Raw genomic sequence first — 24,070 nt, forward strand, 5'->3', positions numbered from 1 at the left:
TCGGAGCAAAACAAAAAACAAAACAAAAAGGAATGACATGAAACCTACGGAATGGAACGGAACGGAACAAAACAAAACAAAAAGGAACAAAAAGGAATGACATGAAACCTTCGGAACAAAACAAAAACCAAACCAAAAAGGAATGACATGAAACCTTCATCAGACAAAGCTTTAAAGATAAAAAGTTAGGCACGGTATACAAAACCAAGGAACGACATGAAACATTTGGAACAAAAAAGAAAACAAACAAAAAACAAAACAAAAAACAAAACAAAAAACAAAACAAAAAACAAAAAACAAAAAAACAAAACCACAAAGGAATGACATGAAACCTTTGGAATAAAACAAAAAACAAAACGGAATGACGTGAAACCTTCGGAAATAAAAACAAAACAAAAAACAAAACAAAAACAGATGTAGACAGTCATAATTCCAATGCATTTAATTTATTTGATTTATTTGATAAAGTTATCATTAACATCTTAACCATGGTAAACTCACTAGTAAGTTGTTTTGTTGTTTTTTTACTCAGAAATAATGAATAATTATGGAAGCAGCAAGTAACACTGAACTAAACAAAATGTAGTTAATTTTAGAGAGACTGAAATAATATTTTCTTGTAAAACATACTGTAATAATCCTTATTTATTTACAGCTTCGAAATAGTGTGGATTTTATTTACAGTGTGGACACACACCACATTACACAGAAGGTCCAGCAATAGCCAAATATGCATTGACAACATCAATATTTCTCATACAAACAGTGCAAGTGATGCATGTCAAATGCCTGTTGCCCATTAGCTGCCAAATATGCCCTCTCCAGCCCTATCAGCGCAGAAACCTGCACTACTGCACGTCTGCGATTCGTCCGCACTACACCGGGCAACAATTATCATTATCTAGTGCTGTTCTCCGCCAGCCTCATGAATGAAACATGAGTGTGTCAGCCACGGCCCTGCAAATGTGCTCTCATTAGCTCTCTATTAACGTGAAGCTGCAGCCGGCGTGGCTGCGGTGATGATGTCACTGCATACATGTAGCATTTGACATGCCACATTAATAGTTATGGTCCGTGCGACAACATTTATAATAGCAATTGAGACATGTTGACTGTTCGGGGAACAAATAAAATGACTGAATGAAGTAGAAATCTTAACGAGATACTATTAAATTGATTTCTGTAAAAGGGCCGAGAGACCAAATTCTACGTCACTAGTGTTCACTTCAAAGTGTTAAAACGGTTTCTTGCTATTGTTGAACTAAAAACAAAACTATTAAAAATTGTTTTCAGAAATTGCAATAAAGCTGAAATAATAAAACAAATATTACACAAAAACTTCAACTTAACATTGAAAATAAAAATAAAAATTTAGCAGTAAAAATAAAGTTTTAGCTGAAGTACTAAAATTACTAAACTTAAAACGTAAACTGAAATAAATATTGATAAATTGATACAATTTTGAGGTCAAATATTACAATATCTATCCATTCAGGGTGTCCCCCACCTGTGGCCCGAGATGGTGGGATAGACTCCAGCATTCCCGTGACCCTACAGAGGATAAAGCTGTTTGGAGAATGGATGTATATTATAATACTTTGAAATATTAGCTCTAACCACATCACATATACAAATCACATTCTCCACTTCAAGGATTATCAGTCATATAATATGCATGATGACCTTCGTGACATGAATAACAGAAAGAAACTCACAAAGACATGTATAATGTAACTTTATGCTAATGTACAAAACAGGACCACAGGTTGCTTTGAAACAAAACACCTATGATGGTTACTCCATATGGAACAATCCAAATTCCTAAAATCACAAGCAGAGATTGACCAAAGGTGCCAACAAACAAACAAACAAACCAGGCCACTTAATGTCAGCGCAACTAATTAAGAAAATGGCTGCCATTATCATTATCTTGCGCTCCCATGCTGTGGGAGGAAAAGGTCAAAACGCCAATAGCTCACAGACTTGAGGGTCAGCCTGGGTCATGAATGGGGGAGGGAAACCGCTGGCATTGGAAGGCAGACAATTTTTCCTAGTTTTAGATGCTCTGCAAAAATTATGTTATTGTCATGTAATCTGTTTCAGATTACAGATTCCCCCCCTCCCCCCAGAATGAGTATCAGGCTCATGAGGTTTAGCGAGTGCCCCAGGGAATGCTGGGTAGGGAGTAGCCCAACTATAGCTCCCGGTCACTGGCGTCAGGGGTGCACAAACCAGATTTTTGATAGCAATCACACGCCGTCTGTCACGGCTTCTCCCCTCAGCTTCTTTCTCTGGAGCCAAATCTAAATCTGTCATCTCCCAGAGAGAAAGAAAATAAAAAACAGACTAAAAAACAGACCTTCCCCAATCCCCAATTATGTGCTCTCATATTCACAGGCTGACACAAATCATAATTAAAGATGAAGGCATCCATTACAATTGTCAGATTTAATTCAAGCACAGACATAATTACAAGCGAAGTGTTCTACTTCGGATGCTCTGCTTTTGTCCCATTTTATAAAGCAAAAGAGGTTAAAATTGAAGCTCATGGAGAACCAATCAAATCTGCCTGAGCAGATGTCCTCGCTCTGATTGGATGTTTGGTTGCCGTGCGGACTGTTTTGATCAGAAACATGGTTAGAGGGAGTGAGGAAGTATTCCTAAAAGAATAGTTCACCCAAACTGAAAATTCTGTCATCACTTACTCACCCTCATGTCGTTACAAACCTGTATGACTTCCTTTCTCACGTGGTACATAAAAGATTAGAGATTTGAAGTACTTTCCGATCTTTTTCTTTCCATACAATTAAAGCACACCCTTGTGAAAACGTATATTTAAAAAAAAAAAAACTGTCCTTGCAGATAACATGATATTAATTCAATTATTTTGATGTGTTGGCTAACATACTAAAGTAAACATACATGTAAAGTGCTACTATGGAAGTCAATGGGGTCCATCAACTGTCTGGTTACTGACATCTTCACTAAATATCACTTAAAGAATCCAGCTAATTGAATTTAATATTAATTCAAACTAATACATTTTCATTTAATTGCAATTAGCAAGCGTGTCTGAAAAAAAAAAAAAAAAAAAAATTCCATTCAGTTCACACTCAAGTATATTTTTTAAAGCATAATATTTCTGTAATAAGTATTCTTTTTCACAAGGGTATAATGACCAGGGGCTATTTCAAAACCTCTTAAAAGGTCAAAAAGCACCATTAAAAGTATCAAAATTATTTCAAACAATTTGTGTGCTAATTTTAAGTCACACTACAGCTTTATGTGTGAATTTAAAGTTGATATTCACTGAAAAAGGTTCCCTGCGCCATATTTACAAGTTCACCCATTATCCTTATTAAAATTTGGCATGTGGGGTCACTGGTTTGAAACAGCTTGAGGGTGAATAAATGATGAGAGAACTCATTTTTAGCTATCCTTTTACAGCTTGATTTGTACGGGTCGCCCATCTTAACCCAATGTTGTCAGGGCTCCTGTCAGGTTAACAGGTTTTCAAATCAGGTCGAGGTGCATGGCAGTTGAGTGGAGAGATGTTAGACAGTGAGCAGCCCCCCTGCCTGGCACTATATCCCCTCTATGTGACAACATATGGCACTATGGAGTGCACTAGAGAGCGGTGAGTGAGGGGAATAAGAGGGGACATTAAAAACATTGTCTCTGGGCTATGACGGCAGCAAGAATGCGAAGGGATTATGGATTATATCTCCACTAATTTACATTCCATCCTGAATGTCTGCAAATCCATTAACCCAGTTTGCCCTATGCTTGAGGAGTCGGCGGGTGAATTTAATCAGCCTGCTGCCCCACCGCCAAGCCGCACACGTCAGCGCACTTAATTGAATTGAAATCAGCTATCTTTGTTCTTTCGTAGCGCAGCGCCAGTGCAACAGCTTCACGCCGACACACGTGGCTGTGGCTTGAATGCGGCTGCTGTGGCTTGAGAGACATAAATAAAGACTTTAAGACAGTCAACGATATCCAAGAGACACTGGAATTGAACTAAATGCTCATGAGGACATTCAAATCCACATAAAAATACAGTTACAACAGCTTGTTATGTAACACGGGCAATGGAGTACATTATTCATTTACTCATATCTCCTTACCTTTTTACACACACACATACATATATATACATATACACATATATATACATACATATACATACATATATATATATATATATATATATATATATATACACACACATATACACATATACATATATACATATATATATATATATATGGGTGATTCTTTAACTATGGTACTTTTCTTGTCCCTGGATGAAATAATAAAAACTAAAAAACATTTCTTCTTTTTTGTTTTTGCCACACTTACTTCACCCCAAGGGGAACTTATAAAAAATGTATCATGGCTCAATCATTTTTTTTATTATATAATATGAGTCCTTTTATGCAAGGTTTTTACTGTTTTCCCTCTGTCCCTAAGCCAGACTTCGTACCTTCAACCTCGCTTAATTCTAAATTAAATATTTAAATAATGTAGATTTCAAGTACAAATGATAAAATAATGTCTAATTCAATTATACATAATATATATTGCAATATTTATTCACATTTTCCTATATTTTTCATAAGTAGAACCCTTGTCCCTTGGGTTCACTGTCATTTCCACCACACTGTACAAAATAGAATCCTGGGATCATTGTTTTAGGGTTGCATACTTAGTAATCATAGCAACAGAAACTCCACAGTGGAACACACGGCTGGGTGAAAGGGTGACCTCTTTAGGGGGTAATGAAAAGAAGAAAAATCAAGGTAAATATGACTAAAACTGAGAGTATGTTTATTAGTCGTCATTTCCAAACGGCTCATATTTCACATGGACATACAAATAACTAGATTCATTTAATTTAATAATGTGTAATTTGTGTATATTTAATGCTAACTCTAAAATTAATATTAGCATGATATTTTAGAGAGATATTTTAGAGAGAAAAGGGGGGAAATGTCATTTCCACCACAGTCATTTCCACCACGGTGTTCATTGTGGTGGTAAAGACAGGTTGTGGTGGAAATGACATTGTTCGTGCTAAACAGCAAATTATTTGGGCTATAATACTAAAACTTTAATATAAAAAAACATATAATTAATTAACCCTTTCATGCATAGTGGTCACTACAGTGGACAGCTATTAAAAAACATTTTCTTAAATTTGCACGGGTTATGATGGCTTAGTTGCACATCAGCCTCTTCATTGGACCCTGGTGCATCATCCTATACATTGCAACCAAGTGGCAAGCCTTTGTGTTTCGATTTTTTCCCCCTCCAAACCAAGATTGCCAATGGTCAGTCAGAAATGCCAAGTTGCTCCGGAATATCCACACATTCCTTCTATCCTAGGAGACTCTTGTAGGTAAAAAAAAATATTGCAGCATCAAGCAATATCTAATGAGTCATATCACAGTAAAATTTTCCAAGTTTTGATTTTAGATTGAGAGAAAAATCTGATTAATCACATGTCCACTAGTGAACCTCATGCATCAATGGCTATATTTCAGCTACAATTCATACTTATACTGCGAATATTGTTTTTGAAAATACATAATCTGCAGTGACTTTTTTGACTGTAAATAAATGTATTTGTATTATTAGAATGTAATTTTCATTGACATCAAAAAAGTTATGTGATTACATAATGTATGTGACTTGTAATGCATTACTTTACTTGTTAGATCAAAAAGTAATCTGATTACGTAATGCACATTATTGTAATGCTTTTCTTTACTCGTAACATCATAAGGTAATCTGATTTGGTAATGCATGTTACTTGTAATACATTACTTGTAACATCAAAAAGTAATCTGAATGCATTATGCATGTTACTTGTAATACGTTACCCCCAACACTGCTCATTCAAGATGAGATTGATAAAAACGTATCGCTAGGTTTTCTCAGAGGAGGGCTATGCTAGAAATGTGTTCATCTAACACTATCTCACAACCTATTCGTACGAATTTGTACAAATGATAAAAAGGTGGCTTTATCTAAACCCACGTGATGGGTAGGTTTAGGCACGGGGTCAGGGGTAGGTCATTCGTATAAATTCGTATAATTCAATTTGTAAAAATATGTACGGTTTTGCAAAAATCGTACGATTGAGGTACAATTGAAGTCATATGAATTCGTACGAATTAGCCACCTCGTAGAATTTGTACATTTTCCCGTGAGATCAGGTCGGTCCGTCTTGAACATAATCAGAATTATCAGCTAATAAGGGTAAATCTCCATACTCTGGTACACTGGAGGGAGCATCTGAGTGGTTTCCACAGTTGTACATTGTAGAGATCTCTGATGGAATCACGTCCTCATGTTCTGATATCAGAGGTGGACGAAGTACACAACTTCCTTACTTGAGTGAAAGTATAGATACTACTGGTCAAATATTACTCTGTTACAAGTAAAAGTTGTAAAGACCTATTTTTACTTAAGTAAAAGTACAGAAGTACTCGTTTTTAAAAGTACTTAAGTATCAAAAGTAAATGTCAATGCATTGTTTTATTGTTGTATGTAATACTTAAAGGACCGTATGCCTCTAAATCTATGCCTGCACCTACCCTCATGTCAATATCAAATTTATTTCTAGAACACAGTTCCAGTAGTGGGATTGAATGTGAGATTGATCGCTCAATAATGTCCACAATGGTTTCCGACACCCAAATGTCTGTTCCCTCAAATATTGCCCTATTTAAATTTTTTTTGGCTTTTAGTATGAATATGTTAGCCTTACTGTTATCTATAAGCTAGTGTGCTCCAAAAAAGTGACAAAATTTGCATTTAGAAGACCAAACCCAGCATTGAAAATGAAAATCAGGTTTATGTCAGAATCCAATGTCAGATTGACATTGATCTCCAACGTTGGACAGACGTTGTATTGTGGTTGAAAATGAAAATCGGGTTGACGTCAGAAACCAACATCAGTCGGGTTCTGACGTCAACCCGTCTTTTATTTTCAATTAATATCCAACGTCAATCTGACGTCGGGTTCTGATGTCAATCAGATGCAGGGTTCTGATGTCAACCCGACTTTCATTTCCAACCAAAATGCAACCCTGCAACCAAAATCATCCCTGACTGATGTTACTTTCTACTCAAGGACCTTGACAAAATTGTAGTGGAGTAAAAAGTATGATATTTGTCTTTCAAATGTAGCGAAGTTAAAGTACAAAGTTTCCAGAAAAAATAATACTCAAGTAAAGTACAGATACTCAAAAAGTGTACTTAAGTACAGTACTCAAGTAAATGTACTTTGTTACTGTCCACCTCTGTCTGATATAAAAGACACGCAAAGTGCAACTTGTATGAAGTTCAATTGCTTTTGCAATATTTCACATTTATATTTTTTGTATATATTTTATAGTTTTTACATGATTTAATATAATTTTATTGATTAGTTTGTTAAATACACATACGTTATCTGTTTGATTATTGTATTACGGTATGTTTAATACAGTATCTCTTCAGTTTAAACTATAAACGCATGCTGTCCACTCAAGTGGACATCTGATAATCTCTTTGAAAAATGTGTAAAAAAAAAAACAAACAAAAAACAATTCAAATCTTGTTTTTCATGCCCTAAGAGCAATAAAAACACATAGGAAAAAAATCCTGACTGAGGTTATCATAATTCATGCATGAAAAGGTTAAGTTAAGGTAGTAAGGAAATATTTTATTATTTATTATTGTTACAATATTGTTGGTAAATAAGAGAACAATAGATAAGTTTGGCATGATGTCTTGGCTCTTTCTTTAAGATGGCAAGCAATACCACAGCACAGAGGTCAAGATCATATAGAGAAAGAATAAAATCAGATCCACTTAAATATGCAGAGTCCCTCAAGAAGGACAGAGAAAGATACCTGAAGAAAAAGCAACAAGGTGTTCATTTCAAAATATTGCCTATTTTATCTGTTATTCAACATTATATTCAACTGGTTTTATTAAGGCAATGATGACATAAAGGGTTTGCTTTAGTTTGCTCTAGTTTGTACTAGTTTGCTCTAGTTCAGCATGTAAGCAGTGAAGAAATTATTTGCTGATTTTTAACACATTTATGTTTTTTTTTTTTTGGATTGATTTTCATTTAAAAATATTGATTATATTTGTTTGTTCACTAATGCTGTTGCTTATTGATTTGCTCTGGTTCACCACATAGAGCAGTAGAAAAATAGTTTTTAATTGGAAGTTGCCTATCTATGTCATTTCCACCACACACTGTCTCTTCCGCCACGCCATGTCATTTCCACCACAACACATATTTTAAAGTAAAACATATAAAAAACATACAATCAAAACAACTATATTCAGTGGTGTTGATAATTGTGCAGTTAGGGGTAAGATATGTGTATACACTTTGAGAAATACATGATTTTGAGCTATGACAAGTAAATGAAATGTTCCAGTGATCTAGTTTTAGGTGTTTTTTAGTGTAAACATTGTAAAATCTTTACAATTACATTTCTGAAAAATAAATAAATTACAAATTTGATCAGAGATTTGTGTGCTATTTAATCAAATATATTTATAACAGAATATATTTAATTATTTTTTTCTTCAAAACACTTGTTTTGCTATGTGATGGAAATGACCGTTTTCTTGGACTGTCAGGTAAAAATGGCAAAATATATATATTATTCAATACAAATCATCACAGCCAACTTAAGGGAAGGTTTCTAGACAGATTGAGAAACCAACTGATACTAAAAAACTGTTTGTAGAAATGTTTTTATTTTCTGAAACTGTCTAGCTCAAAGAGTACCATAGTTGAAGAATTACCCATATATATATATATATATATATATATATATATATATACACACACACACATATACATATATATATATATATATATAAAAGAATTAAGACGTATTTTGCATTTTTCTTAAAGTAAGCGAATCACTTGAACAGTTCATTGACGTACACTGTGAAAAACACTGAGACTCAAAAGACTTCCCAGCTCTATATGCATATGAGAATTTAAACAAGAAATGTCTTTCCATCATTTTTCTTTACTATTAAAGATAGTTATGGATCAGCATGGATGTCGCCAGCACAGATCATCATCTAGATTGCTTTAAATCTTAGTGTTTGACAAGAAGATTTCACACACATACAGGCAACTGTTTTCTCCATGTAATGAAACACTCATCAGGATTTAAAGCGGCATGTAGTATGAAAACAGAAACGGCTTACGTCAGAGCATAATTCCTGCATTTTGTTCACAGCGCATTACTTTACATTGCATCAGAACACGTATATAACGCAATACTGATGTTATAAAAATCCATTTTAAAAAACAAAACCATGCTTATGTTGTCATCTCAAAAGGCAGAACTATAGATTACGTCTTTTCAAGACTTAACTTTTCTTTTGAGAAGACCGTCAGACACATCACAACATTACCTTTATCACAGCCTGCATGCACTCTACTCAGCGGTCCAGTTAAATACTTTTTCTATGTCGGATAAGAGCGGCGTTTCACTGGCAGTCAGCCATAACTGAGCTATTGTAGGACTGCCTATTTGACCCTGGCTATATTTACCCAGAATCCATTGATCTGTATTTACCCATCCTCTCTACCTCCACCCCTCTGAAAGATCAACACCGCCTGCTTACGACCGCCTCCCCTGATGGCTGGAACAGACATGCCAAAGTAAAGAGAACTCTGGAAGATATTGAAAGTCAGGGATTCTTTGAAGGATAAAACGACACATGGCGGTATGACAACTCTTTACTTCTCATAACACCACTGTATTGTAATGCCATTTGGACAACATTACGCTTCACACACACAAATATACACACTACAGCAGGGGAGTATCATCTATAAATAATGTCGAGGCTGGTGTACAGTTATTGAGGTGCGGCCCATCATCTAATTGCCACTGTGGAAAAAACTGCTAAGAGAGTCACTGAGAGTTGAAGCTGATACGCAACACCCTCAACACGTGGATTTGGCCTCTCCATGACCTCAAACACCAGGCCAAGTCAAGTTACGGTCAAGTCTGAGGAGACCTGAGCTGACCAGACCGCATACACGGGGCATAACGCATCTGATACAACTAGCTAACATTTCATACGGTACCCAACAACGATTTGCCAAAGTGATTAAAAGACTACTTTTACAGAAGCAGTGAATGTTCATAACCGTAAATTTGGGCTAATGAATGTCTTGTTTTCGGAAAACATGATACAGGATAGTTCTGGCTGATATTCTGAAATCCCGGTGAGGAAGGAAAGTTTATACTGAAATGAGGCAGTCTAAACCATCTCCCGCAAGGTTTAAGTTATTATTATGTTGTAAAAACTCCAGCCAGAGAATAAATTCAAAGTCCAGCAAGTCTTTGCTCTCAATTATTTGAGGAGTACAAATGGAACTTTCTGGTTCCACTTTTCCTACACTTTACACATCTCAGGATGTGCATGAAACGGTAGAGAAAGTTTTCTTTTTTGGTCATTAAGGTCTGATAATAGAAAATGAATTTAAAGTAAAACAAATATTCATGTAAAATAAAAAGGGCCACACAAAGTCTACAGACAGAGCTAAGAGCAGACACAGTCGACATCTATTTTGCATTTTCTGCACAGATTTGGGGGGAAAACCCACAGAATGGACTGAAATGTGGTGAAATGTTTAAAACAAAGCAAGAATTGTTAGCTGAAAATATTACATATAATTTAAATAACTTTCTCTAAACTCAGATTCAACATGAATTGGTTATGAGGCTCTATGCTACCCTGGAGCCTTTAGTTTTACCTGTTAAAACTAATATTTGAGATTCACTCTATAGAAACACTGTGTACCGACCTTGAAAGCGAGAGGAACCCATAATCCCTTGTGAAAGGCAGAGCCTGGTTCACAGAGGTGGGTGTGTTTATAAAAGTGTGTGTTCATGACACTTTAGGCTGATAACACCATTTTTTCAACATGAAACAGTTGGTGTTGATACCTCCTAGCTTTGAGAGTCAACATTTGTGCAGCATTGGAGTTCAGATGCCACCTCTGCCATGACACCAGACACCAGAGCTACGGTTCCTGGGCACCAGGTGAGCAGGCCCAAGGTGTTGGGCGAAGGCTGTAGGAAAGTTTATCATGAACAAAAGACAAAAACTAGCAATAAAATAACTAAAAACTGGAGTACCCTAAAGGAGAAAACAAGAATTTAAGAAAAAAAAAAAAAAAGTATTTCTTCTTTCATCAATGCTGAGTGGTTTGATTTTAACTAATTTCCCAAGCCTGAATTCTGACTGTTGCTGTATCGCACGTGATGTTCAGGGGCAGGTAAATCTGACACTGTCAAAACCACATTAAGTAAACTGTGAAAAGCAAATGCCTCATACAGCATACAATGGCTCAGCTCACTTCGTGAAACATTGCAAAACTAAAACAAAACACATTAGTCTTCTTTAGTTAATCTGAACTGCCACAAAACAAAGGGTCTAAACAGCCTCAACAATAACTCCTGAATATTTTCCAAAATGGCATGCCGTAACTTGGCAAATTCAGCAACTAGATGTTGCTCTGAGCGGATACAGTCCATGCGGCTGGATACCCTATAATGATGGTAGTTACAATTTACTGCTAAATGTAGCAGCAATTACACATTTATCACACTTGGACTGCAGTGCACTGTGTTCAATCTTTAACTTTGATTGCATTATTTTGGTGCAGTTTCTAATAAAGTGTTGTTTGTCATCATAGTTAGCTGTTACTAGAGAGGAAAACTAAAATGATCCTGAAACTATTTTCAACTAAAAAATCATGCACCTTTACAACTAAAGACCAAGTAAAAAAACAAAATACAAATAAAAAATAAAAAACACTGTCAAAACTATATTAACTCTCTAAGGGAAATGAAAAATGAGGCAATACCTCGAAGGCATATGAAGGTGAGGAAGTCTTCTGTCTTGGGTTTGCGTTTGGAGAGGAATGTGATATGTGTGAGCGGCGTGGGCAGAGAGGGGTCGGCCATCTTCACCGGCGTGGTGCTGGGGGAGTTAGGTTGAGACTGCGCAAACTTCCTCTGTGCATGCAGTCTGGGCCTGAGAGAGAGAGAGAGAGAAAATGGAAACAATAGATTTTAAATACACTTGCATTCTATCATATAACATAGACTTTATGGATACATTATAAAAACTTTTCTTCTGCAAATCCCCACTTGGCACTGGGACTTGGATAACGTTGCCCAGAGCAATAAATTTCTCTTAACGCATTTGCTCTCGTGATGGTAAAACTCCACTTTGGGCCTTTCTGTTGCCATGACTAATTCAGTCGATCTGGAACCCTTTCAAACATGTTTTTGGTCCGATTAGCACACAAGAGCTGCTATTTCTGATGGTTAGCCAAATGCTGCTAACTGGGTTAAGTACTGGAACAATAAAAGCTACAAAACTGGAAAAAAAAAAAAAGATGTATTCACCCATATTTGACCTTGTTGATGAACTGATAGCAGGTGAAATATGAAAAGGTGCCCTTAAGGACAAAGATTGACTTTAAAATCTTTTACAAAAAACTGACAGTGTTTTCAAAAAGTATGGAAAACAGCTGTTCATTTTTATAATGAACCTTTTCTCTGTCAGCACACCGTAGTAATTAAAAAAAAATAATAATAATAAAAAAAAAAAACTTATGCATAACTGTTCTTAGGGTCGCTAGTGATCAAGTCATTATTAATTCTAAAAAAATAAAAATAAATAACCAAATGAAATGGTTAATGTGTACACTATTGTGGATAATCTCTGATTCATTTCAAAGTGGAAAAGCTGCTATTTTTGTCACATATCTCAAGAATCAGAGTAGACAGTCTCTATGAGTGAGTGACTTGAGACAACTCTAGCAGACACTTGTGCTTCCTTCTTTAGCACTTGCAAGATATTGTCTAACTCGACCTCTGAATGTTGATTCACGCCAAGGCTTCGAGATGTAATTAAGTTCTCCATTACGTGCCGTGAAGACTTCAGCAGCAGCTGATGACTGATAAATAGCACTAAGGATAAATCAAACTGCCAACATTCAAGGCCTCACACTCACTCACAGCTTCTCCTTTTGGAGACATCCAACTCACTGACTCTACATTTTAGTTCAACTCTCCACGGGAAACAGCATGGAATACTAAAAACAGTGGAAAGTCGTATGTCTCAATTCCTCCTCCACCCTCCGTGCGCTGCCAGAGGAGGCACGCGTGTACGCACTTTCCATTTCAGCTGCATTTCATCATTTTACCCACACGTACTCCCCTCGGTCCACGCCTGATGTCTGCTGCCAAATATGTTCTCCCCACATAGAATTAAAGAAAATAATGGGGGATGGGTAAAAGACAAACATCATTCACTCCTGTACAAATTAATCTCATTCAATCAGAGGACCGTGCCTGAGATGGTTTGCCAACCGCCAGCAGCTTTGACGAAGCTGCAACGGCATCGCTAATCAATTTTCACCAGCGCTATGTTTTGCAGACAGATTGTTCCTTCTTTTTTTTCTTTTCCATTCTCTCATGACTGTGACTGATGGCACAGGCACCTCCGTTATGCCACAAAATAGGAGAGATGCTGCAACTACTGTTCAAGTCTATTTTGAACAAGGTGCAAACATACTTTCTGACTAATTTGGAATCTTAATTTTGTGGTTCCAAAACCATTATTGAAGCACTTATGAAGAATTGTTCGGTAAGCTGTCTGTACTTTTTAAAGACACCCCTTTTGTAATAGCAAAGGCTCCACATAGGAAATAGAACAAGGACCAAACTGTGATAATGAACCATGAGAGTCAAAGCAATAAAATGTGCTTAAGTCTGAAAAGAGGAAAGAATGAGACTGAAAGCCTCAAAGACATGGATATAAACAAGAAATTACAGTGAACTATAGTTTATTTACAGAACAAAAAAAATAATAATTGAAGTGGACAAGATTAAAATACATGTGTTATGTTTCAAAAAGACATATAATCACCCTCTAAAACCACATCATCTGTTCAAAAGGGAACTGCAGCTCCACACCCAAACACTGACATTAATTAATGGAGATTACACAGGCAAAAAGTTCATAGAAACATTTCTATGATAGCTGGAGGACTAAATGACAGCTGAGTGAGATTTCAGCCAACAAACACAAGCGTAAAAAAACCTTGGCTTTAAAACATTGCTGCTAGATATTCAACAAAGCACTTACAAGCCGGCCAACTGCCCAATTATTTATTGATTGCTAAAGTGTTTCAGGCAGAGGTTTAACCTCATTTAGACTGGTCCAGGGGAGGATTGTTACTTCGCAGGAGAAATAAAGAAAACAATCTCCTTTTCTTGCCATGGTTTTCATAAGAAATCTAAATATTTTTAGGAGCTGAGAACTGCTGCTTTAGAAGTATTAACGCAACCAAGTACCAGAGTAGTTCTGATGCAAAAAAACAAAACAAAAAAAAGGAACCAGTAAAACAAAGAAGGATGTCACAGTTCATCGAGTCAGTCTAGACTGCTCTCAATTTCAGAGACGGCCTGCTTTTATTGGACTATTTATCCTATCTGTTCCTCATTAAAGGGTATAATGGCCAACTGTTTGGCATGGAAGTATCCAGTGACATGGTCGGATAGTCGACATGATGTAGTGTATTCCCTACACATGATGTAGAAAGCGATTGTACAACTTAATGCATGTTTCTCACCACATCTATACAGTCTAAATACAGACCTCACATGATATACAATAAACTTAAACAGATGAGAGAGAAACAATACAGTGAGTCCAAACAGAAATGGGAAAAGTTCTAGGAAGATGCTATGGAACCACAACTTTCCTGGGAGCTCTCTGAAAATGTAATGGCTATGAAAACATTTGTTGACTCTGATGCTCTTAAGACTCCAACTCTAAACATTAAAAGCTTAATTAAATGATAGTTCTGTTTAAAAACCTAGTGAATTCCCTGCCTGGCTTTTAAAAGTATTGGAGGCACTAAAAATGCAAAAGCTCTTTCCAAAAGGTAGGAAACCACATTATTCAGCCTTCTCATTTTGGAATCACATCTATCTTTTGGAGGGAAGACAAACCCAGAATGCATTGCATCAAACTTAGCGAAAAGATATTTCATTGAATACTGAAGATTCTCTATACAAGTAGTGACATCTCATTAAATTTTTTGTGCACAATGCATATTTGGGCTTGTTAGAGTATTTCGTTGTTTGCCTCCATGCTAATGTCAAACTGTATTGGAATCATACATGTCAAATTCCATTTGTGTGGCATAAGGCATTGTTGCATATGTACAGTGTTCCAATTCAGCAACTTGTGAAGGTTCAAGACATTTAAGATGTTGTCCTAGAAGTTAGTTGCCAAAGAAAGCAGGAGACAGCACATAAACTTGTTAGGTTTTAAGAGTTCCAGTGTTTTGAAGCTCTGCATATTTTCCCAGGAATAATTGCAGGAGTTGTGGCTGTCCCCAATTATAGCATGTCTATGCAAATTAATGACACACTCCAAAAAAAGCCAGGCTCCAAAGGAACTTAGTTCCAACTTCAAGACACTCCTGACAACGAGGGAACAATGATATACTGTATATATAGTCTCTACCTCCAAATCCACCTCCAGCTTAAATCTATCTGTCTTCAAATTCTATCTGTCTCCAAATTTGCCTTCAATTTCAATGTAATTATCTTCAAATCGGTCTAAAGATTTCAAAGTTTCAGTCTACAGCTATCAACGTATATGTATTCAAATTTGCCTCAAGTGTCTAATGTATCTGTATTTAGACAGAGAAGGTTCAATATATATATATGATATTTCTCAGAAAAAGACAGTCTGTAAACTGCAACATGAGTGATGGAGAGTGGAGATGGGATCGAACCACATCCTCCAGACAGGATGGGTAGAGAGGGGCCATGGGATTGACTGATCTGGGCATTCCGGTTCCGCTGGTATTTCCCTTCCTCAATGAGCAAGAGACACTGCAACACAATAGCCCCATGGAGCTTCCCAGCCTGTGCACTCCTTAATGGGACAGATATGGGTTCTCTTACAATGCCAGTCTTTTAACAAGAGGCTCATGCATAATTTACAGCTGATAAAAACCACAGCAGGGTAAGGTCACTCCAGGAACTAAGGCTATGATCCAATTACCATTTAGCTCATGGAGGCCAAAAAACCTATGATGAAGAGCTGTGACTGAGGTCAAGTTTAAAGGGTATTTAGTGCATTTATGTAAATCTAAAAAGGGAGCAGACTGGTACAAACAGAGATCACTAGAAGGCATCCAGGAGTTTCAATATATCTGCCTCTATTGTCCAAGTCTCTACCTCCAAAACAACCTCCAGCTTAAAATTGATCTGCCTTCAAATTCTGTCTCTGTCTCTAAAATTGCCTCCAGTTTAAATGTATTTGCCTTCAAATCAGTCTAAAGTTTTCAAAGTTTCAGTCTACAGCTGACAACATATCTATATTCAAATTTGCCTCAGGTTTGCCACTATTGTCAAAGTATCTGCCTCCAGTTCTAATGCACTGTATGCTGTCAAATCTTCTTGCAGTTTCAAGGTATCTGCCTCCTAATCAATCTACAGATTTCAAGTTACTGCCTGAATATCAAACTGGTCTACAGTTTTGGTCAAAGTACCTGCATCCAAATCTGCTTCCAGTTTCAATGTATCTGGCTCTAGTTCTCTCTCTCTCCTCCACCTGTGTGTGTGTGTAAGGGTGTGCTTAAGATAGAGGGACAACAAAGAGGTCAGAGCAAATTAGGCCTCCTGGAGATCAGCCCAGCTGGCCAAGATGTGGAGAGAGCCAGACAGAGGAGGAGTGGAGGAGTGAAAAAGTGCAGAAGGGGCAGTCAAGTGAAACAACCAAAAGGAAAAAAAAGCAAGGGGTGAGCACCTGCTGGGAGGCGCGGAGGGAGGGATTATGGCAGGATGTCCAGATTCATCCTCTTCTAATCCCTGTGCCTCGCCCTTCAAAGAATGCCCCACTCTGACGTTACATGTGGAGTTCTTCTGTGTCACTGATTAGCTTTTAGGACAGCAACAAGAGAGGAGTTGAGTTTGCCCCATCGGAAAGGAAAAGAAAAAGCGGTCGGATCCCTAGGGGCTTAATGGAGGTTAGGAGAGGAGGTGAAGGAGAGTGACAAAATGCTTTGGTAACCTTTATGTTACCTTGTTTTACAAGCAACAGCTGTTGCGAGCTGGAGTGAACAATCAGAGGACACAGAGTGGTGTATATCACTGAAATATATGCATGAAGTCTAATATGATGGTGGCATGTGGGAACACGCACATGCACAATGAGATTAAGTTAAGCTACTTTTACTGGTTTACATTAATCATGTTAATGCTTAATCATTTGCATGTTGAGAAGTTGTCTCTAGTTTCAATGTATCTGCCTCCAATCACAGGATGCAGTTACAATCCCCAACATTAAACAAATGAAGCTGTCCCATCTGCATCAACAGCAGAGGACATGGATATTAAACAAGCCTCTTTCTGGCAGGGTGGCTAGTCACATTCTGTGATCTCTGCTGGCGTTATGTGAAATATCTTTGGTAACATGATCTCTCTCCTCAATCATAAGCGTGCAGAATGACAAAATAACACAAGTAGTGCAAGCACTCTGGGAATCTACTGAATGCTTGAGCACTCTGTAGTGTGCGATTGTTTTGAAGGATTGTGCTCCTCTAAAAGAGCACCAAATCGTGCCGAACAGGAGGAAGAGTTGGAGGGCTTCCACAAACAAAAGCACATTGGCGGCGCCAGGGGTAAAAGGGACAACCCCTCTGGTGTCAGCACCTCCCCCCCCCCACCAAATCACGAAGCATCAAAGCATTCCACAGCGGCTGGAGTCACTCCTAATCTCAGCAGCAGGCTCTGGCTCTCTCCGGATCAGATGAGTGGAGCAGGGGAGAAGCTCACAGGGAGGGAAGAAAGAGATGAATGATTGCAGGAGGGAGATGGATGGAGCCATGAAGAGAGGGCAGGCACTGATAGACCCCGGGGGCAGAGATGTTTGAGTTTTAAGAGGGAAGAAAGGGGAGGAGGGCTGTATAAAAACCCTTTGTGTGCAACAGTGAATTCATTCAGCTTTTCCATCATGTGCATGTATTAACATGGAGGAAACTTTAAGATAACAGGATTGCTATCAGACGAGAAGCACAGCTCTCGTGGATCCAACATAATGATCTGTAGAAAAAGAATGAACTGGAAGACAACAGTAAATAAAGGTACCTTTTTTGATGTGTTGGTATGGATCACACCTAAAACCTACGCTAGGCTAAATATTTGTATTATTATTATTAATAAATACATTTATAAAAACTCAACCTAAATAAATAAATACACCTAGCCCACAAATAAAAAAGACAGAACAGCCAAGTACTCTGTGTGTCCACAGAGATGCATTTTAGTTGAATTTTAAATGTATATGTTTTTATATGGGGAAAACAACAACTTACAATAGGCCTAATTTTAAGCCTTACTTAACTGACAAATCCTATAATCTTTTGATATTCTGATAATGACCATACCATGATGTCACACTATGATGTGACTGCAGAACAGACACTCATAATTCTCAGCATACAGCATGTGTATGTGTAACATGCCATCTATTTGATTTGTATTGTTAGAGATAAACAAGCACTGTAGATTGACTATGATCTCTAACATAGTTTACTTTGAATCTACTCATTCAAATCTGCTCAGTACACATCCCGTCATTGTTAAATCCATCTTCTGTCATGCCCAGCTGCTCTATGCTAAAGGCTTCACTAAAACTGCTTGGAGACACACACACAAACACCTGTCAATCAAAAAAATACCCTTAGCAATAGAGTCATGTCTCTTTGCATTTCAGTGTAGACTTGAAAAACATGAATGTTGCTCTGATGGTAAGTAAATTCCTTATTGTGGTGGTATGATTAATAGCATTCATTTTTAATCACTTTATTTTATTTATAATTAATCACATTAAATAAACATTTAGTGTTAAAATAACAGTTGTAATTTAAACTATTCTTACTACCATGTTACCAGAGAAGGGAGAAAGTAATGAATGATAAAGAGGAATGGCCAGTTTTTCCGTAAAGTCAAACATCTTTCATTTTCTCGCTGGCTTCTAGTACACATGCTAACTCTCTCTCTCTTTCTCGCTTTCTGCTAAAACTAAACAGCTCCAGATGGGCCACATGGTCCTGATAAAGTCTCTCAGCAGCCTCTGCCAGTGCGGAGCAGCTGGCTCTGAGAGCACGGTGAGGAGCCAGCGGCACATGTGCCGGGCAGCCAAGAGAGCGCAGGGGGATCCCTGATTCTGGGTCATTCATGAGCTCGCTCCAATAAACAGTGCTGAAATGATAATTGCTACAAAATGGTGACAAAGCAGAAAAACAGAGCGTGGGTTGGGTTAGATGGTCAATAAAAAAAAAATAGGGTAAATATTTGTAAACAAATTGTTTTCAAATTAGTACTTTGTAATTATTGAGCTGAGTCGTTCTGCTAAATATTTCTAAATCACTCAACTGTGTTTTATTTGAGGAGTAAAACAGTGAAGTGGAAAACGCTCAGCAAGTTACATGGATTCTGTAAAATGATGTGTTAATCAATACGTTTTATTTTAGCTTAAGTGAAAATGAGCTGCAATATAATTTTAACAAAATGTTTATTTGTGACGTTTTAAATGAATCATTTTTTAACCTGTTCAATAAAACGAGCCACCTGAATGAACTGATTCACTAAAATGTATCTAAAGTATTGTGTGAAATTTTTAAATGACTTTTTAATTGAGCGAACATTCAGTTTTTAGGCTAATGGTGTAAAAAACAAAAAACTTCAACGTTCAAAAGTTTGGGGTCAGTAAGATTTTTTTAAATGTGCTCACAATTTGCAATGACCTGAAACAGTAAAATGTTATTTTAACTTTAAATATAAAAGTAAATTTCTATTTGGATATATTTTAAAATGCAGTTTATTCCTGTGAAGGCAAAGCTGAATATTCAGCATCATTACTCCAGTCTTCAGTGTCACATGATCCTTCAGAAATCATTCTAATAATTATGTTGATTTGCTGCTCAAGTAACACTTATTATTATCAATGTTAAAAACATCAGTGCTGCTTAATAGTTTTCAGGAAACCATGATACATCAGCATTTATTTGAAATTGAAATCTTTTGATCAATTTAATGCGTCCTTGCTGAATAAAAGCATTAATTTCATTACTGACCCCAAATTTTTGAACAGAATCTCAGATATTCTTTGTGTTAGCCCTCTGAGAGAATACAGAGAGCGGAGACACTGATTAAGTAAAAAGACTAGTGAAAGATGCGCTCTGACCCTGGGCTGGAGAATAAATGAATGTGATTTTGATGACCCTCCCTGTGGAGCGCTCCACATCAGAATAAACTTTAGACCTGCAAATACACCCCAGCTAATTTCTTATTGCTTTTCTGCCTACCTGAGTCAAGTTCTCTGCTCAGAACCATGAAAGATGGTTTGGTATTGGATTGACCTTTCACCTTGCACCCTACTGCTCTGCCTTCATATATCAGCACATTAGTCAGGTAAGCCCAAAGACGTGGGGTCAGAGAGGTCATGAGGAGAAAAATACAAACCTGACTCCTCAGGGGCAACCTACAAATGCCACCGTTCATCACAAAAAAATACAGCTATGACATTAACATTCAGCTCAGGAGAATAAAAATATGGATTTGTGGAACAAAAAGCCTTTAGCATCTAAACACACAAGAGATTCAATTATAAAGGTAGATATTTCTAAGCCATCATGTTTTGGCTTAAGTGCACTGCATCACCATTAAACATGCGACCACTAAAAGCCTAATATCAGCTCTTCGCTCAGCACCACAATCATTTTACATTAGCCTGACAGTAAGAAACTTACAGCAGCTGTAAGCCTTGCTCTCTTCTTTACATAAACACTTGAAAACCCCACCTTCCAAAACATTTCACAAACCCAAAAGTACAAAACGCTTTCTGATTGGCTGGTTTCAATCAGGAATCAATTCGGTGTTCACATGTTATCTGAAACATGCCTCTCTCTCTCTGTCTCTCTCTGTCTGTCTCTCTCTCTCTCTCTCTCTGCATGTGAGGCTGTTCTCACAGATAACCGCGCATGAGTCCCAATTTTCGCCTCTTCTTCCACGTTTAAAATCGCTTGAATGTGTAAACTGTGAGGACAAAACACGTGCACATGATAAACTAACTCTTTGATGGTTAAACGTAGCAGTTAATCCGCAAATCACGTGAGTGCAGAACCGCGGTGCCTGGTCCGCACAGATCACGGATCAACTGCAATCCGTTGCACCCCTACACGTTACAGAAATAAAATGGGCTGTGAACACTGTTTCACATGGAACATGCAGAGGCCAAGCCAAATTTGAGTCAACATCAAATTTCAAACTCGGCTTGACCGATAACAGTAATGAATTCTGTCATTTAAACCAGCTAAGTGTAAAAACAGAAACTACTGAATTTTCATGTCAACCACAAACTGTATTTTCTATTTACAGGCCTATTTTAGCACTCTGTTGCTTTAAAGGCGATCATGAGTGTGTTTATATGACTTCGGAGGCATTTGCAACCGAAGCGGCGCTCACATTTACTCTGAGAGGTGTTACTATAAAGTTCCTGAATGATAACGGCTTCCCAGAGCCGCTGCTGGACAGGTGCCGAAATGATACCAGTCTACATAATTCAATCGCTTGTGATTTCACTAAAGGCAACTGAAGGCTGTTTGTTACGTAACAGAAAGCGTGAGCTGGCGAGGCTGCGGAGTGAGGAGAGAAAGAGACAGACAGAGATACCAGTACTCCTACAAAATCCCTGTCTAAATCCTGTGTCCCCACTTAAGATGTCTGTTACTCTTTATATAGAGCTGCAACTTAACCCAGCCGGTGTGGTTTAACAATAGAGCAGACGTGCTGCGCTCAGACAGGTGGTCTCGACTGGCACCGAGCCAGATGCTGAGGGCCCACGCCACCCTCCCCTCCATTTGAACACATCCGTCTGCTGCTCATGCGTGACGTCACACTGATGCACACGAATGCTAACGCTGTCAATCACTGCCGGGCATCATTAATACTGTGCGAAGCTAGAACGCTTCGAGACAAAAAGATGAAGGAAACCGAGAGCAAAAGGACACATGGAGCTTTTAATGCATAAAATCAGAAATAGATTTCTGCTGGATCATCTCTAGTGTTTTGAATGTTGTTATAAAGTCAGATACAGCTTTTTTATGAGCCTGAACTGTCATCTTAAACAGAAAGAGACCAACTGACAAAGCAACACAGTGCCATTTAAGGGATAGTTCACTCAAATGAATATGAAAAATCTGTCATCATTTACTCACCCTCATGTCGTTCTAAACCTGTATGACTGTATTTCCTCTAAGGAACAAAAAATATATATTTTGAGAATGGAAGCCAATGGTCATCAAAACTGGTTGGTTTCCAACATTCTTCAAAATAACTTGTTTTGTGATTGACAGAAGACAGAAAGTCATACAGGTTTGGAACGACTTGAGGGTGAGTAAAAAATAATTATCATTTTTGAGTGAACTATCCATTTAAGAGCAGGTAAATCTGCTGTAAAATCAATTTCACCATAGTAGACCGACATGCAACAAATTGGTAGAGGTGGTAGCTCATTTAAATAATCTTTTTGAACTTTATGAACCACAGTGCAGGTAATACTTAAAGAACAATTGTAGAAAATATGTATACTCATAGTTTCCATTAGTCTAGACGTAATGTACCAACTATATCATAGACCAGGGATGGGCAACTTCAGTCCTGGAGGGCCAATGTCCTACAGAGTTTAGCTCCAACCCTAATCAAACACACCTGAACAAGCTAATCAAGGTCCTCAGGATTACTAGAAAGTTACAGGCAGGTGATTTTTTCAGGGTTGGAGCTAAACTCTGTAGGATAGTGGCCCTCCAGGACCGAAGTTGCCCATCCCTGTCATAGACAGCAAAGTATAACATCCAGTTCTGTTCGCTGATATTCTGTTTATGCTACCAAGTGTCTCAAACAAAAATCAGACTCTTTAACAGATTCAATGCTATGACCCTCGTAAACCTGGGCAAAAGTTGTTCTTAGCTCATCATAACAGCCTGGCACCTTGTGAACATGATTTATTTCACGATGGACAGACAAAAACCTGTGCAACATGAATACTCGAAACAGAGCAAAGCCAGACAATCAGATGGAACTTTTGGTCCTTGCTGTGTTTGTTGTCAATATGCATCATATGATCCATGAAGAGGGAGACTATGGGCCTGTTTACACCTGGTCACTTCATGTGTTTTTACTGATCATATAGCTATCTGATTTGTTAAAACGGTTCCATTTACACCTGCCCACATAAATGTGTGTGTGTTTGCTATGTGGTTGCTAGACAGTTGCAAGAGTGTTGCTAGGGTGTTTATAGGCAATTGCTAGGGTGTTCAAACTTTTTTTTTTTTAAACTCACCCACCTCACACTTTTTTGAACACTAGTGTACACACACACTGGTGGAGAAAATAGAGACACTGAGTGTAAGTGAAATGGGGAACTGGGTCAGTCAAGCAAGAATTTCAGTGAATAAAGACTTATATTTCAGTCAGTATCTCATACAAAGCTATCATATGACTTTAAATATAGCACAAGTCATTTGGACTATTTTCATGATGCTTTTATTGTAGTTTTTTTCCTTTGTGGCGCTCTACAGCCCCAGTCCCCATTCACTTTCATTGAATGAAAAAGAGAAGTAAAGACATTCTGCTAAATATATCATTTAAATATCTTTTGTGTGTTCCGGGGTAGAAGGAAAAAAAAGAAGCCATACTGGTTTGGAACAGATTGAGGTTGATGAATGAGTTCAATGAATTCAAATGACTAGATTTGAATTTTTGGGTGAACCATCCCTTTAAGAGCAGTGTTCATAACTCAGAGGCATTGCCAAAACAAACCCACAGTTAATGGAGAATGGCTGCCATTCAACACTGCTCTCAACATGGCAAAATGTTTTAGAGCAAATCAAAAGACAAGGAATCAGAATGACCGCAAAAGC

At 37.6% G+C, this 24,070-nt stretch overlaps 1 protein-coding gene across 2 annotated transcripts in view; it reads right to left on the reverse strand.

Moving 5' to 3' along the window:
* jarid2b (jumonji and AT-rich interaction domain containing 2b) overlaps positions 1–24,070 on the reverse strand; it is a 112,192-nt gene that overhangs the window by 24,311 nt on the left and 63,811 nt on the right. For both annotated transcript variants that reach the window (XM_079879449.1, XM_079879450.1), the window contains exon 4: positions 11,918–12,087. In XM_079879449.1, coding sequence (XP_079735575.1) covers positions 11,918–12,087 — 170 coding nt within the window. The remainder of the gene's footprint in view (positions 1–11,917; positions 12,088–24,070) is intronic.

Source organism: Squalius cephalus (genome assembly GCF_949319135.1).
Source record: "Squalius cephalus genome assembly, chromosome: 8".
In the NCBI taxonomy this organism is placed as follows: domain Eukaryota; kingdom Metazoa; phylum Chordata; class Actinopteri; order Cypriniformes; family Leuciscidae; genus Squalius; species Squalius cephalus.